The 17186-nt window shown below is 46.9% G+C and overlaps 1 protein-coding gene across 1 annotated transcript in view; it reads left to right on the top strand.

The window, feature by feature from the left end:
* Nucleotides 1-561: 561 nt before the first annotated feature.
* mlycd (malonyl-CoA decarboxylase) overlaps nucleotides 562-17186 on the top strand; it is a 47978-nt gene continuing 31353 nt past the window's right edge. Inside the window, exon 1 of the mRNA XM_085991764.1 lies at nucleotides 562-1277. Within this exon, the coding sequence (XP_085847890.1) occupies nucleotides 759-1277 (519 nt within the window). The 5' untranslated portion in view covers nucleotides 562-758. The remainder of the gene's footprint in view (nucleotides 1278-17186) is intronic.

The raw sequence follows: 17186 nt of genomic DNA, 5'->3' as shown, positions 1-17186 counted from the left end.
GGGCGTTGCCCCTTTAAGAACGTGTACGGGGCATTGCCCCTTTAAGAACGCGACCTAACGCGATGACGTCACGTCGCACAGCACGTGACCGCCCTAAGCGCGGGCAAACACGATGACATCACAGCGCACATCACGTGACCGCCCAAACGCGGGCAAACACGATGACGTCACGTCGCACATCACGTGCCCGCCCTAAGCGCGGGCAAATGCGATGTCACATCGCACATCACGTGACCGCCCCAAGTGCGGGAAAACGCGATGACGTCACGACGCGATCCTCGGGACTGCCCAGGCAGTCCTCGTGGCGTCCCCGTTCGGGTAAGAGCTGTTCCAAGGCTCTCCTGCATCGATCCCTGTTGTTTTCTGTACTTCGTCAAATCCTTCATTAAAGACCTATTGGATTGTTTATCCTGAGTCGCCCTCAGTGATTTGGTTAGGAATACACCTATTCCTAGAACGTCATTGTTATTGGGACAATTCTAAAATGTAGAACAGATACCAATGTACACAAAAAAAATAAAAGCCTGTTTCTGCTTCCCTCCCACTCTGTCGATAGGGGAAGTTTGCTTCTTCAAATGTTTAATGACTTTTCACCTTTTGGCAAGGCGCCGAGCTGGAGGGAGGATCTCATTTGTCGCTGCCCCAGTCCAGGAGAGACCCGGCCCGGGGGGGGGGGGGCGCAGTTGCCAGGGTAACGGCTCAGGCCGGGCCCAGTTGCCAGGGTAACGGCTCAGGCCGGGCGCAGTTGCGGCCTGGATATGGTGCGCTTGCCGCTGCTGTGGGCACAGCGCAGGAACGCGGCGGCTTTGCTGGGTTACCGACGCCACCTGACCCTGAGCAGCAGCTGCACCAACACCGTCACCCCCGACATGGATGAGATTCTACGCCGGACCGTGGCGGCGGTGCCGGCCTACGAGACACGGGAGAAGCCTCTGTCGCCGGCCCTGTTCGAGGCACAGAGCCAGGAGTTCGTGCGCTTCTACCGGGAGCTGGAGGCCGCCCGCAGGCCGGCCTTTCTGGCCCGGCTCGCGGCCGGGTACGGCGCGGACCACGGCCAGGTGGCGGAGCTGTGCGGCCGGGTGGCGGAGGCGCAGCGCAGGGACCTGGGCGCTTTGCTGCAGGCCGAGGACAGGCTGCGCCACTCCCTGACCCCTCGCTACAAGTTCCTTATCGGCCACATCAGCCGCCTGGAGGACGGCGTGAAGTTCATTGTCGACCTGCGGGCTGATGTCCTGCAGTGCCTCTCGTCCAAATCCGCAGACAGCCCGGAGATCAGGGTAAGAGGCAGTAAATCCCTTAACACGTGAGGTTACATGCACCCCAATCAGTCCAGAAACCAGTGTGCAAGGAGCAAGGGTACAGAAAAAAAAAATGAAAGACTTGCATTTCTATAGCGCCTTTCACAATCACCAGATGTCCCAAAGCACTTTACAGCCAATGAAGTACTTTTTAAAGTCCAGCCTCTCTTTTTCTCTTAGGCAGTCCCTCGGAACCGAGGATGACTTGCTTCCACATTAAAAATGAGTTCTCAGGTGACTGATGAGTCCAATGCGGGACCTACGGTCTCTGTCACAGGTGGGGCAGACGGTGGGTGGGGTGCTTGGGTTGACGTGCGCTCCTTGTGCTGCCTGTGCTTGGCTTCCGCTTGCTCCCGGCGAAGAGACTCGAGGTGTGCGGCGCCTTCCCGGATGCTTCTCCACTTTGTGCGGTCTTGGGCCAGGGATTCCCAGGTGTCGGTGGGGATGTTGCACTTTTTCAAGGAGGCTTTGAGGGTGTCCTTGAAGCGTTTCCTCTGCCCACCTGGGGCTCTCTTGCCGTGCCGGAGCTCCGAATAGAGCGCTTATTTTGGGAGTCTCGTATCGGGCATGTGGACAATGTCACTGTTGTAGGAAACGCAGCAGCCAATTTACACACAGCAAGCTCCCACAAATAGCAATGTGATAATGACCAGATAATCTGTTTTTAGTGATGTTGATTGAGGGGTAAATAGTGGCCAGGATACCAGGGTTAACCCCTGCTCTTCTTCGAAATAGGGATCTTTTATGTCCACCTGAGAGGGCAGACGGGGCCTCGGTTTAACGTCTCATCTGAAAGACAGCACCTCCGACAGTGTAGCACTCCCTTGGTACTGCACTGGAGTGTCAGCCTAGATTTTTGCGCTTGAGGGCCAGTTACCAAAAATATTGGGCCATACAACACTAGATTGGCCCCAGCTGGAGTAGTGTGTCCAATTCTGGACACCACACTTTAGGAAGGACGTGAACGCTTTGGAGAGGGTATAGAAGAGAATTGTTAGAATGGTTCCAGGGATGAGGGATTACAGTTACGTGGATAGACTGGAGAAGCTGGGGTTGTTCTCCTTGGAGCTGAGAATGTTGAGATTTGATAGCGGTGTTTAAGATCATGAAGGGTTTCGATAGAGTAAATAAAGAGAAACTGTTTCCAATGGCTGAAGGGTCGTTAACCAGAGGGCAGTTTTAAGGTGATTGGTAAAAGAACCAGAGGCAACATGAGGAATAACTTTTTTTACACGAGTGGTTAGGATTTGGAATGCACTGCCTGATAGGGTGGTGGAAACAGATTCAATAGTAGCCTCGAAAAGGGAATTGAATAAATACTTGAAGGAGAAAAATTGCAGGGATGGGGGAAAGAGTGGGGGAGTGGGGCTAACTGGATTGCTCTTTGAAAGAGCCGGCGCAGACTCGATGGGCCAAATGGCCTCCTTCTGTGCTGTACTATTCTATGATAATTTGCTGTCACGATAACGGGGAGTTTAATGTGCACACCATTGTTTGTGTAAAAAAAAACAGCAATTTGTGGCGAGGAAGAGATACGCCGTGAGTTGGGAATTGCCACAAATTGCTGGATGATTTGCGCCACTCAGCCATTAACATCACGAAAACCGGAGCTTGTCGTCAATCTCCCCACGAGTTTCAAGAAATTTCTACATTTGCACTGTTAAAATAAATTAAACTTGACACAAAAAGTTAGGGCTGTTGTTTCATACTAGATTTAGTAATCATGGTGTGGAGATGCCGGAGTTGGACTGGGGTGGACAAATGTAAAAAGTCACACAACACCAGGTTATAGTCCAACAGCTTTATTTGAAATCACAAGCTTTCGGAGCGCTGCTCCTTCTTCAGGTGAAGTGGAGAAATGTTGGAAAGGTTACCTGTAAACATCTGACATGATTCTCTGACTATATAAGCTGTGTCTTTATGCATTTCTCCACTTCACCTGAAGAAGGAGCAGCGCTCCGAAAGCTTGTGATTTCAAATAAAGCTGTTGGACTATAACCTGGTGTTGTGTGACTTTTTAGATTTAGTAATGAGTAATGAGCCAGATTTAGTTAATCTAACAGCACAGGAACATTTATCTTACAGTGATCGTAATATGATGAAATTCAATGTTAGGTTTGAAAAGGAGAAACAACAGTTACTGTACTAAGATTCTAGATTTTGGCAAAGCTTAACAGGATGAGACAGCAAACTGGTCAAAACTGTTATCGGGTAAAACTACAGGTGAACAGTTGGAGGTGTTCAAAAAATAATTTAGATTAATACAGGACCGATTCAACAATTGTCTCTTTAGATTGGAATTTGCAAATATAACTCCTGTGGCAGTACCACCGGTTGTCCCTTACATTGAGATACATAATTCCCTTTAACTTACCTTTAAATGTATCTGTTACTGCACTCAGGCTTCATTCCTGTACTCTGCGTGATGACGTCAGAGCTTGGAACCTTCTGGCAGTTGAGCTCGGAACCTGCTGGCAGTTGAGTTCGGAAACTTCTAGTTAGTCCTCGTGGCGTCCCCGCTGGGGAAAGACCTACACCACGGTGCTCCTACAGTTAGCCGTCTTACCTGCTACCTTACCTGTTGTATTTAACCTGTTCCTGTAAATAAACAACTTATTTATAGTTCGTCGAACTCGATTATTTAGTGGCGATGCACACGAATCGCTACATTGGTGACCCAACGACGTGAGTACGGGAGCTCATCAATTCCAACACTACAATTGATGACCCCGTATCCGTGAACGATTTTCATGGTAGCAACGCGTAGCCTGAACCTCGTCTTCCCACAAGACGACCAACGCACAACCGACGAACAACCACGGAACAGCAACCGCCTAACACCGATTCCTCCAAAGGCGACCCCGTCTTTGCGAACGTATTCACAAGGTAAGCGCAGCCTGGAGTAGATCCCGTTTGACACAGACAAAACTCAACTGGACCCCGTTTTTTTGTGAGCAATTTTCACAAAAGAAGCACGCCATGGAAGCACCAGCCGTTTTCCTGTCGCTACCGCAATCCAGGGAGCCACCGTCTCCCTCGTGCTTTATAAAGGTAGACGCCCCGTTCGACGAGAACATCGATGCGGCGCCGACCACGCACTTGCTTACGGTCCCCGTACTCATCTTTCCTACCATCACATGGATCGTCTGCCTCTACGTCCAAAGCAACATAAAGTATACATCTCTCCAAGCGCGGGGTACACCATGTTCGGGCCCACAAAATCGGAGCGCGCCCTGCAGGGATACCACGAGGACTCACCCCCACGAAACACGAGGACGCACTCCTCGCGCACGAGGACCCATCCCTCGCGAACCACGAGGACCTATTCCTCGTGAAAAACGATGACTCCTTCTCCGCCGACGACGCACCAGCCCGTCATCCTGCTGGTTGTGTTACCTACTACACGTTTCGGTGCGAACGAAGAGCGTTGCTGCCCTCACGGCTGTTTTCTCCTAAATCTACAACAGTTACAAGTGTTGCCGCCCTCCAGGCAGAGTTGACCCCTCCTGAAAGCAACAACAACCCGGACTGTTGCCGCCCTTTCTCCAGTTTTCCCTTTAACAAACGCAAACCTCTACTGAAGCTGCACACACAGAGGACGGGTCCAACGGGCATCCTGCGGCCGCGATCAGCCACGTGAAAGTTGCTGGCCTCACCGATCACTGGTCAACGCAGTAACTCTTCACCCTCTGTTGTGTTAACGTCGTAGCACTATGGCACGCACCGTTCCACGTGTTCCAGCCTCCTGAAGGTTTCGCTCACCTGTCGGCGAGTTCACCGACCTCACCTGTCAAGTCCTTCTGGATCGCCCCTCGGCGTTCCTGCAGATTTCGTCAGAACAAGGACTTGTTCCAACATCAACAGAGTCATCCCCGCGTCCGCCCGACCTGCCCGTCACTCTGACAAGGCCTGCTGTTTCGCACGTTTCCATGTTCCTTCGCCTGACGGATACGTTTTATTCGCCACGATGTGCGTAAGGATCAGCTTACCTTGCCCGCCAAGTCGAGACAGCACGACCGCTGTGACCACCAGCTCGTCAGACCATGTCATCCTTGGACTTTCGTTAAAAGCGAATTCTGGGGGGGCCTATGTGGCGGTACCACCGGTTGTCCCTTACATTGAGATACATAATTCCCCTTAACTTACCTTTAAATGTATCTGTTACTGCACTCAGGCTTCATTCCTGTACTCTGCGTGATGACGTCAGAGCTTGGAACCTTCTGGCAGTAGAGCTCGGAACCTGCTGGCAGTTGAGCTCGGAACCTGCTAGCAGTTGAGTTCGGAAACTTCTAGTTAGTCCTCGTGGCGTCCCCGCTGGGGAAAGACCTACACCACGGTGCTCCTACAGTCAGCCATCTTACCTGCTACCTTACCTGTTGTATTTAACCTGTTCCTGTAAATAAACAACTTATTTATAGTTCGTCGAAGTTGAACTCGATTATTTAGTGGCGATGCACACGAATCGCTACACTCCATTATTTAAGGAAAATGAGAGAGGGAAGCCAGGAAATTACAGGCCTGTCAGTCTGACATCTGTTGTGGGGAAGTTATTGGAATCTATAATTTAAGAACTGAGTGACTGAGCACTTAGAGAAATTTGAGCTGATTAGAGATAGCCAACAAGGATTTGTAAAGGGTAGGTCATGTCTAACAAACCTAATTGATTCTTTTGAGGAAGTAACTAAAGTCGTAGACAAGAGATTATCTATGGATGTAGCTTATATGGACTTTCAGAAGATATTTGATAAGGTTACACATAAGAGACTGTTAGCTAAAATTATAGCTCATGGAATTGAAGGCAAATTATTGACCTGATTAGGAGACTGATTAGGCAGTAGAAGACAGAGAATAGGGATAATGGGAATGTACTCGAATTGAAAGGAACTGACCCGTGGTGTCCCACAAGGATCTGTGCTGGGACCTCAACTATTCACTATATTTATTAATGACTTGGATAATGCAATCAAGAGCCATATATCCAAGTTTGCTGATGACACAAAGATTGGTAGTATAGTAAGTAGTGTAGACGGGAACATACAATTACAAAAGACTTTGCTAGATTAAGTGAGTGGGCAAAAATGTGGCAAATGGATTTCCACGCAGGTAACTGTGAGGTCATCCATTTTGGACCAAAAAGAATAGATCCGAGTTTTTTTTAAATGGTGAAAAGCCAGGAACGGTGGCGGTCCAAAGAAATTTAGGGGTCCATGTACACAGATCACTAAAATGTAGTAGTCAGCAATGTTCCCTGTAATTTTATTTTGGTGTGTGTGCCCTTTAACTGGCTGTGCGGCCCATTCAATTTTTTGTGCATGTGCGGTTATTTACATTGGAAAGCCAGTGAGCGGCCTGCGTGGGATTTCCAGACCGCTACGCAGCCACGCAGCTTAACGGGAATGTTGGTAGTCAGGTACAGAAAATAATAAAAAAGGCTAATGGAATCTTATCCTTTATGGCAAGAATATAAAGGGAGGAAGTTTTTGCTACAGCTATACAAAGCCCTGGTTAGACCACATCTGGAATACTGTGTACAGTTCTGGGCACCACACATTATTAGAAAGGATATATTAGCCTTGGAAGGAGTGCAGTGCAGATTCAGCAGAATGCTACCAGGGTTCCAAGGGTTAGATTATGAAGAGAGATGACATAAACTAGGCTTATATTCCCTGCAATATAGAAAGTTAAGGGGTGATTTGATTGAGGTTTTTAGGATTTTGAAAGGAACTGATAGGGTAGATAGAGAGAAACTTTTTCTGCTGGTGAGGGAGTCTGAGACAAGGGGATGTAACCTTAAAATCAGAGCCAGACCATTCAGAAAAGTAGTGAGGAAATATTCTTCATGGAGGGAAAGCAGTGAGTGAGGAGGACATAAAAAACCTGCAAAAGGACATAGACAGGCTAAGTGAGTGGGCAGAGATTTGGCAGATGCAATATAATGTTGGAAAGTGTGAGGTTATGCACTTTGGCAGAAAAAATCAAAGAGCAAGTTATTATCTAAATGGAGAGAAACTGCAAAGTGCTACAGTACAAAGGGATCTGAGGGTCCTGGTGCATGAAACACAAAAAGTTAGTATGCAGGTGCAGCAGGTGATCAGGAAGGCCAATGGAATCTTGGCTTTTATTGCAAGGGGGATGGAGTATAAAAACAGGGAAGTCTTGCTGCAGTTATACAGGGTATTGGTGAAGCCACACCTGGAATACTGCGTGCAGTTTTGGTTTCCATATTTAAGAAAAGATATACTTGCTCTCGAGGCAGTTCAGAGAAGGTTCACTCGGTTGATTCCAGAGATGAGGAGGTTGACGTATGAGGAAAGGTTGAGTAGGTTGGGACTCTACTCATTGGAGTTCAGAAGAATGAGAGGCGATCTTATCGAAACATATAAGATTGTGAGGGGGCTTGATCGGGTGCATGCGGTGAGGATGTTTCCACTGATGGGTGAGACTAGAACTAGGGGGCATAATCTTAGAATAAGGGGCTGCCCTTTCAAAACTGAGATGAGGAGAAACTTCTTCACTCAGAGGGTAGTAAATCTATGGAATTTGCTACCTCAGAGAGCTGTGGAAGCTGCAACATTAAATAAATTTAAAATGGAGATAGACAGTTTCCTAGCAGATAAGGGAATTAGGGGTTACGGGGAGAGGGCAGGGAAGTGGACGTGAGTCTAGATTCAGATCAGCCATGATCTCATTGAATGGCGGGACAGGCTCGAGGGCCTGAATGGCCTACTCCTGTTGTTCCTTTCAATTATGAGATTTATGTTCCTGCAATGCCACTCAATCTCTCCAGCCCAGAAAAAGAACAATTGAGACTGTAGAGTCTCATTCCTACCTGTAGTAAATTGTTCTGGGAGGTTTTTTTAAAGTTTAAATGTAATTTATTTTTCCTACTTTTCCTTTCTGTCTTTTTTTTCTCTCTCTCTTTAATCCAATCTTTCTTTCCCTAACTTTATTTCTCTTTCTGTATCTAATTTGACTAATTCATCCTATTTCCTACTCCGCTATTCCTTTCTCGATCCTTAAATCTTATTAGTTAAGGAGGTAGACTGTTGGTCCTGTTTTTCACCAAAGTCCCAGATGCCCCATTGACCTCGCCGCGCCATTATCAGCTTACACTTCCAGCAATTTGCAACGCAAAATTTTTTCGAACTGAAGGGGCACGCTACGAGATGCCCTGCTCCAACAAATTCTGTCCCATTAATTAACTTGCGCTGCAAAGTCCCCAGATAAGTGCAAATGAGCAGAAATGGCACTATGCAATATGTTACGGTAGTAATGAATGTTAACAAATTCATGTGAAATTACTTTACTATTTTAACTAAATTTGAATGGGTTAATGCCTTTGTCAAAATGGTTGACATAGGAATTCTGAGTGGTGGATCCTAGAAATCATGGGTACCTGCCTGAGAAGAAGGATGTTTGAGGAACATCATACCTATGTGAAGGCTCCGAGGTCAGTCTCTGAGGATGTGCGGCAACTGGGTGTGAATGTCGACTCTACACCCGCTGTCCTTTGTGGCAACGTTGTGGAACTTTGTCTTACTTTACAGGCACCGATGGTGCGAATGGCAACTTCCTTGGAATCTGCATCTGGTGAAGCACAGAGTGCAACTGCAGTTCTGGAAGCAATTGGGGATAGAATGAAGTGCAGCAGGAATTTCAGCTTCCAGATCATGTTGCCCACTGTCTTGGGGCTTTGAGGATCTGATAGTTGCCTTTAGACCAGCCATTCCGCTGATTCCTAGGGCCAGAGATCCAGGGCCTAGTGGAATGTTAATGGCTGGGGTCTACCTGCCTGTTACTGCAGTCTCTCAGCACAGAGGCACATGCCAGACCTCCAGCTTTCTCTCAGTACTATGCCAATGGAACTTGGGGGGCCAGCTGCATTGCTTCAGATGGATGTAAAAAATCCCATTGCACTATTTGAACATATGAACATCATAATTAGGAGCAGGAGTAGGCCATACGGCCCTTCATGCCTGCTCCGCCATTCAGTAAGATCATGGCTGATCTCAGTCTTAAATGGCCGACCCGTTATCCTGAGACTGCCCCCCTAGTTCTAGACTCTCCAGCCAGGGGAAACAACCTTTCAGAATCCACCCTGTCAATCCCCCTCAGAATACTATATGTTTCAATGAGATCACCTCTCATTCTTCTAAATTCCAGAGAGCACAGAGCGGGAGTAAAATGGAGTATGTAAACAGAGGCCTAGAAATTCGGTGGGCTGCGCCACCAGTTAGCGCCTAGAGAGGGCACTCAGTGGCTTTAGCGCCACTGGCCACGCCTCTTGCGAAATTTAGCAGGGCGCTAATGGCGGCGTTAGCCTGTAGCGCTGCACCGCCACCGATGACGTCATCGGTGTGCGCAGCGCCCCGCTACCGCCCCGAACGCGATATTGGGTCGCGCCCCCCCCCTGTAGCGCCGGTTGCAAATCGCGACCGGTTCAGGGGGCTACCCGTGGCGGTAGTGGCGCAAATCAATGGGGAGGTGCGGGGCGGCCTTTTTTTTTCGGTGGCCACCTGCCAGCACCTCCTCACGCCGGCCTCCTAACCCCCCCCCCCCGGGCAGTGCCGGCTGTGTCCTGAGAGCCCGGCACTTCTCCTCGGTGCCGGGCTCTTTTGCCGGCACTCGCGATCGGTGATCACGCTGATGCAGGCCCCTCCCCTTTAAGAAGGGGAGGAAGGCCTGCAGTACCGCAGCGCGCCGTGCCGCAGCGTGTGGCGCTGCGATATTCAGTTTGAGCGCCCCAAGAGGGACGCGGGGCGCCTCGAGCAGCGCCCCACGTCCCTCTTGGGGCGCTCAAACTGAATATCGCGCTGGCGCTCCCGGCTCCTTCCGGGGCGGGACTTCCGGCGCCCAGGCGAGCTTGGTGCCCCAAACGCAGCGCCACCGAATTTTTAGCCCAGAGTGTTTTATTTGGGAATTTGGAGAAGAGCGGGAAAGAGTTGCTGATTTTTGTCTACACGACTTCTAGTGCATTGTGTTGCAGGCAGATATTTAATTTCAGTACCCATAACTTAATCTAGATCAAGTAAGTAGTCAAGAAACTACACTGTAAACCAAGTTACCTAATTACAAATTTAATTAAATAAACAAGGTCGTAGAGGGATGGCAATGTAGGTGATGTGCTACAACTGCAGCATGTGGGAGTTTGTGGAGAGCATTGTGATCCCGTACAACCATGTTTGTAGTAAGTGCCTGCATCTTGAGGAACTTCAGCTCAGAGTTTTTGAGCTGGAGTCTGAGGTGCAGAGATTGTGGGGCATCAGGGATGGGGAGAATTACCTGGACACTTTGATCTAGGAGGCAGTCACACCCCTGAGGTTAGGTAGTGGTACAGGTCTGGTTAGTGGTCAGGGACAGGAGGGTGTGACTGCAACTCACGCAGGTAAGGGGACCCCAGGTGCAGTGCTGGAGGAGCCTCAGCCTTTGCCCTTGTCCAACAGGTTCTTGCTGCCTGTGTGGATGAGGGAAAAGCCTGCAGAGTGGATGAGCAAGCTGACCATGGCACCATGGTGCAGGAGGCCATTCAAGTTGGGGGAGTGAAAGGGAATGTAGTTGTGGTAGGGGACAGTATAGTCAGGAGGATAGATACTGTTCTCTGCAGCTGCGACCGAGAGTTCCGAAGGTTGTGTTGCCTGCTCATTTCCAGGGTTAAAGACATCTCCTCGCGGCTGGTGGAGAACTTGGAGTGGGTGTGGGAGGATCCAGTTGTCATGGTCCATGTAGGAATCGACGACATAGGTAGAACTAGGAATGAGGTTTTGCTGAGGGAGTTTGAGGAGCTAGGATCCAAATTAAAAAGCAGAATCTCAAAGGTAATAATCTCGGGATTGTTACCTGAGCCATGTGCAACTTGGCATAGGGACAAATAGATTAGAGGTTTAAATGCGTGGCTCAAAGAGTGGAGTGGGAGGAAGGGGTTTCAGTTCATGGGGCACTGGCACCAGTACTGGGGAAAGAGGGAGCTGTTCTGTTGGGACAGGCTCCACTTAAACTGGGCTGGGACCAGTGTCCTAGCGACCCAAATAACTAGGGCTGTAGACCGGGCTTTAAACTAATGAAGGAGGGGTGGGAGGATTCAGGAAGGAGTAAATTTAAAAGCAGGTAGAGAAATGTCAAGGCTGTAGAGCAGAGTAGAGATTTGGGTAAAAATAAGCAGAGTGGGTCAGGAAGAGACAGAGAGAGTAACAAAGGTAATAAGGCATCAGTGACTACGGTGACATCAGGGAAAAATAAAAATAAGTCAAAGCTAAAGGCACTATATCTGTGTGTAGCATTAGCAACAAAATAGACAAATTAATAGCGCAGATAGAAATTAATAGGTTTGATCTAATAGCCAGTCCGGAGACATAGATGCAATGTGGCCAAGGTTGTGAACTAAATATTCCAGGATACTTATCTTTTAGAAAAGATAGGCAAAATGGAAAAGGAGGAGGGGTAGCTCTGATAATAAAGGATGGGATAAAGACAGTAGAGAGAAAGGATCTTGGCTCCGAAAATCAAGAAGTAGAATCAGTTTGGGTGGCACTAAGAAACAACAAGGGACAGAAAACATTGGTGGGAGTTGTTTATAGGCCCCAAAACAGTAGTTGTAATGTAGGGCATTGTATAAATTGGGAAATTAGAGGCATGTGTAACAAGGGTAATACAGTAATCATGGGGGACTTTAATCTACATATCGACTGGGCAAACCAAATTTGCAGTAATAGTGTGGAGAACGAGTTCATGGAATGTATGCAAGATAGTTTTCTAGATCAGTATGTTGAAGAACCAACTAGGGAACAGGCTATTTTAGATCTAGTATTGTGCAATGAGAAAGGGGCCTTTAGGGAAGAGTGACCATAATATGATAGAATTTTACATTGAGTTTGAAAGTGATTTAGTTAAATCCAAAACTAGGGTCTTAAATCTAAACAAAGCAAACTACATAGGTATGAGGGGCGAGTTGGCTATGGTAGATTGGGAAACTACATTAAAAGGTATGACGGTAGAGAAGCAATCGCTAGCATTTAAAGAATGAATACATAATTTACAACAAATATACATTCCTTTAAGGAACAAAAACCCCACAGGAAAAGTGGTCCAACCGTGGCTAATGAGAAGTTAAAGATGGTATTAGATCAAAGGATGAGGCTTATAATGTTGCCAAAAAGAGTAGTAAGCCTGAGAATTGGGAGGATTTTAGAATTCAGCAAAGGAGGACCAAGAAATTGATAAAGAAAGGGAAAATAGAATATGAGAGTTAACTAGCAAGAGACATAAAAACAGACCGTAAAACTTCTATAGGTATGTAAAAAGGAAAAGATTAGCGAAAGTAAATGTGGGTCCCTTACAGGCTGAGACAGGAGAAATTATAACGGGGAATAAGGAAATGGCAGAGAAATTAAACAAATACTTTGGGGTCGATTTTCAGTGTGCCGTGGAGTCGGGATTGGAGGCGTGCGTGAGGGTTAAATTCCCGAATTCGGGGGTCCCGACACCATCCCGCCCAAAACCCGCCTCCATGTAAGTTTCAAAGGAGGCGGGTACCCGCCCCGCCGACCCGAGGCGGGAAGGGATTAGTGCCAATTAACTGCCTGTTAACAGGCAGTTTTTAGCCTAATCCCTATTTTGAAGGTTGTCGTGTGGGATTCCCGACGGCTCCAAACCACGCCAAGTTAGAGGAGTCGGGCCGTCGGGTTGAAGGACTTGGAGGGGTCGAGATGTCAGTGTTCAGGTGAGTGATGGGTGCACGAGTGCAAAGGTAAGTGTGTTTGGTGTGTCTAAAGTGTGTAAAGAAGTTTAAATGACCTGTACTTACCTTTACAGCCTTCCTTCCTCTAGGTTTCGGGAGTCCATCATTCAGCCGGCACAGAAAGCAGAACGGCTACGATCTGTCAAAAGTGACAGCCTGCAGCTTTCAGTGCTGGTGAGATTTCTAACTGAGTCTGCGTAGAAGGACTCATGTTAGAAGTAAGACTGTCAGTGTTTGACAGCTTCAAACAGCTGTGAAACACTGATATTTCATTTGTCAAAACGCCTTGACAGATGAAATTTCAGTCTGTGACGTCACCTGTTGCCGGGTGGCCCTTAATTGGCCTGCTGAGCCCGCTGGACGGGCTCAACAAGGCCAATCAAGTTAAAATCGCGTGGATTGGCCGCATCTCAATGGAGGCAGGACTACAACCCCGAAAGTTGTAGTCCCGCCCCCTTCCCGACTTCTGAATGAAAATCACCCCCTTTGTGTCTGTCTTCACGGAAGACACAAAAAACTTCCTGGAAATAGTGGAGAACCAAGGATCTAGCGAGAATGAGGAACTGAAAGAAATCAGTATTTGTAAAAAAAAAAAAATACTGGAGAAATTAATGGGACTGAAAGTTGATAAATCCCCTAGACCTGATGGCCTACATCCTAGGGTTTTGAAAGAGGTGGCTATAGAGATAGTGGATGCATTGGTTGTCATTTTCCAAAATTCCATAGATTCTAGAATGGTTCCCACGGATTGGAAGGTAGCAAATGTAACCCCACTATTTAAGAAAGGAGGGAAAGAGAAAATGGGGTTAGCCTGACATCAGTAGTAGGGAACATGCTAGAATCTATTATTAAGGATGTAGTAACAGGGCACTTAGAAAATAATAATCGGATTGGGCAGAGTCATGAAGGGAGTTATGACAGGGAAATCGTGTTTGACGAACCTGTAGTGTTTTTTGAGGTTGTAACTAGCAGAATAGATGAGGGAGATCAGTGGATGTGGTGTATTTGGATTTTCAGAAGGCATTCGATAAGGTGCCACACAAGAGGTTATTAAACAAAATTAGGCTCAAGGTGTAATATACTAGCATGGATTAAGGAACGGACAGAAAACAGAGAGTAGGAATAAACGGGTCATTTTCGGGTTGGCAGGCTGTAGCTAGTGGGGTACCGCAAGGGTCAGTGCTTAGGCCTCAGCTATTCACAATCTATATCAATGATTTGGATAAGGGGATCAAATGTAATATATCCATGTTTGCTGCTGATACAAAGCTGAGTGGGAATGTAAGTTGTGAGAAGGATGCAAGGAGGCTTCAAGGGGATATAGACAAGCTAAGTGAGTGGGCAAGAACATGGCAAATGGAATATAATTTTAAACGATGAGAGATTGGGAAATGTTGGTGTTCAGAGGGACCTGGATGTCCTTGTACACGAATCACTGAAAGCTAACATGCAGGTACAGCAAACAATTAGGAAAGCAAATGGTTTGTTGGCCTTTATTACAAGAGGATTTGAGTATAAGAGTAAAGACGTCTTACTGCAATTATATAGGGCCCTGGTGAGACCACACCTGGAGTATTGTGTACAGTTTTGGCCTCATTACCTAAGGAAGGATATACTTGCCATAGAGGGAGTGCAATGAAGATTCACCAGACTGGTTCCTGGAATGGGAGGATTGTCCTATGAGGTGAGATTGAGTAGACTAGGCCTATATTCTCTAGAGTTTAGAAGAATGAGAAGTGATCTCATTGAAACATACAAAATTCTTACAGGGCTTGACAGGGTAGATGCAGGGAGGATGTTTCTCCTGGCTGGACAGTCTAGAACCAGGGGTCACAGTCTCAGAATAATGGTTCGGCCATTTAGGACTGAGATGAGGAGAAATTTCTTCACTCAGAGGGTGGTGAATCTTTGGAATTCTCTACCCCAGAGGGTTGTGGAGGCTCAGTCATTGAGTATATTCAAGACAGAGATTGATAGATTTTTGGATATTAAGGGAATCAAGCGATATGGGGATAGTGCAGGAAAGTGGGATGAGGTAGAAGATCAGCCATGATCTTATTGAATGGCGGAGCAGGCTCGAGGGACCAAATGGCCTACTCCTCCTCCTATTTCTTATGTTTTTATGTTCTTGTGTCCAATCTACTCAACCTCTCATCCGAGGGATCAATCTGAAGAAGAGCAAGGACATTTTCCCTGTGTTCTAACCAACATTTATCCCTCAACAAAAATAGCTTAACTGGTCATTCATCTCATTACTGTTTGTGGGACCTGTGCATAAATTGGCTGGCATGTTTGCCTACATAAAAACAGTGGCTGCACTTCAGAAGTAATTCACTGACTGTGAAGCCCTTTGGTTTATGAAATTAATAATAATTTTGTAAATGCAAGTTTATTCTTTGAATGAGTTAATACCTTTTATTAAAATAGTGAACAAAAGCTTCACATGAAAGGGTTAGTCACGACTATTGTACAATGCATTTGAACCCAACATTCTGCTGTAAATATAAAAATGCTCTCGAAGCCAATTTGAATGAGATTATCTCTTCAAATCATCTTAGATGCCTGTCTAAACTCTGATTTTTATACCATTACCCAATTTGAGTTCATGTAAAGGGGAAATTGCTTTGCATATCCAAAAACTGCTTTTAACTAGGCTGTTACAAATACAGGAAAATACTGTAGTGAGTAGTACTATGTATGAAATAATGGCGCCCTGCAATGTGTTACAAGGTAAGCTGATTACAAGGTAGTAATATGTTACAGGTTGAGATGATGCTATAAGTCACTCGAGTCAATTTCCAGTAGCCATTTCAACTCTGAGAAGTGGAACACACCCCCAGAGGGCTGGCTTTCTTCAGTTTATTTGAGCTTTTAGCTGTTAGGGATGTCAGTGATAGATGTTGTTCTCTACTGATCAAATCACATGACTTTAATAGAAATGGTTTTGCACTCAGTCATTTAAACTGCAGTGAAAGTAAGGGTTTTTTCACAATGTTTCAGTTCAGTATCATGGCTCATATCCAAGGCCAAAATTGGAGGTAAGGTTCTCCCATCCTGCATTTAGATGAGCACTTGAAACGCCATAGCATACAAGGCTACGGACCAAGTGCTGGAAAATGGGATTAGAATAGATAGGACTTGATGGCCGGTGCAGACACGATGGGCCGAAGGGCTAATTTCTGTGCTGTATAACTCTATGGGGGAAAAATTCAGTATCGCCCCGTTTGGGGCGCCATTATTGGCCGTGCGCAAAGTTTAGCGCCTGGCGCTAATTATCGCCTCCGACAGCAAACTTGGCTTTTATCGCCCCTGGAGGTGATTGAAGCGCTAAATCAAGCGCTTCACACCTGTCTTAAGGCGCAAAGGCCGAGGAGCGAGGCGCTACCTCAGAGCGCTGGCGAAGCAAGGAAGGGCAAATCAAAATAAACCTGCAAAGTGCTGCTCAGTACCCAAAACTCCTTCACACAGCGTTGAATCTCTCCAGAAGTCTCTCTCTCTCTCTCAGAATGCGTGGTGCAAAAATGTCACCGACAAAAAAAGGCAGGAAGCGGTCGCCTTTAAATAGCGCTCCCCTAGTCCCTTTCTGACAGCATAACGCTCCCCTCAACCTGTCGTTGCTAGCGGCAGGCGGTAAGGCAAGGGGTGCCACTCAATTTCCAGTCCGGGGCGCTAACGGGGCGTTGCGCACTCAACTGACGTCACAACCTGCCGGCACAGGAGATCGTGGCGGTAGTGTTTAGTGCCGCTGCAAAATGTCTAGTTAATTTCACGAGCGGCGCAAACATTGCTGCGCCCTGGCGCTAGTTGCTTTGCGCCCCATTAGCGCCCTCTTAAGGTGCTAACGGGAGGTGCAAACAACTGAATTTTTCCCCCTATGACTCTAGTATGAGTGAAACTACTCTGTAACCTGCATCGGTTATAAAGTAGCTTCATTACGCACTGCAGAATGCAAGAATTCTGACTCCTGTAATTTTCAAAACTCCTTGACAGGAAGGGGAAAAGAGCCTGGGGAAACTTGTAAATGGGTTGTGAAAATTATGGTACAACATTTCTGTAGTTACCATTTTACTTCCTCACAGATTCATAAAGTCTAATGGCTTCATAGTTCATTTGTGGAAGCGTTTTTACCCCCTTGTCAAACCAAGACTCGAAAC

Source organism: Somniosus microcephalus, chromosome 6 (genome assembly GCF_052327205.1).
Source record: "Somniosus microcephalus isolate GS21.2 chromosome 6, FLI_Smic_1.0, whole genome shotgun sequence".
Classification (NCBI taxonomy): Eukaryota; Metazoa; Chordata; class Chondrichthyes; order Squaliformes; family Somniosidae; genus Somniosus; species Somniosus microcephalus.
This window is presented reverse-complemented; position numbering and strand designations above follow the sequence as displayed.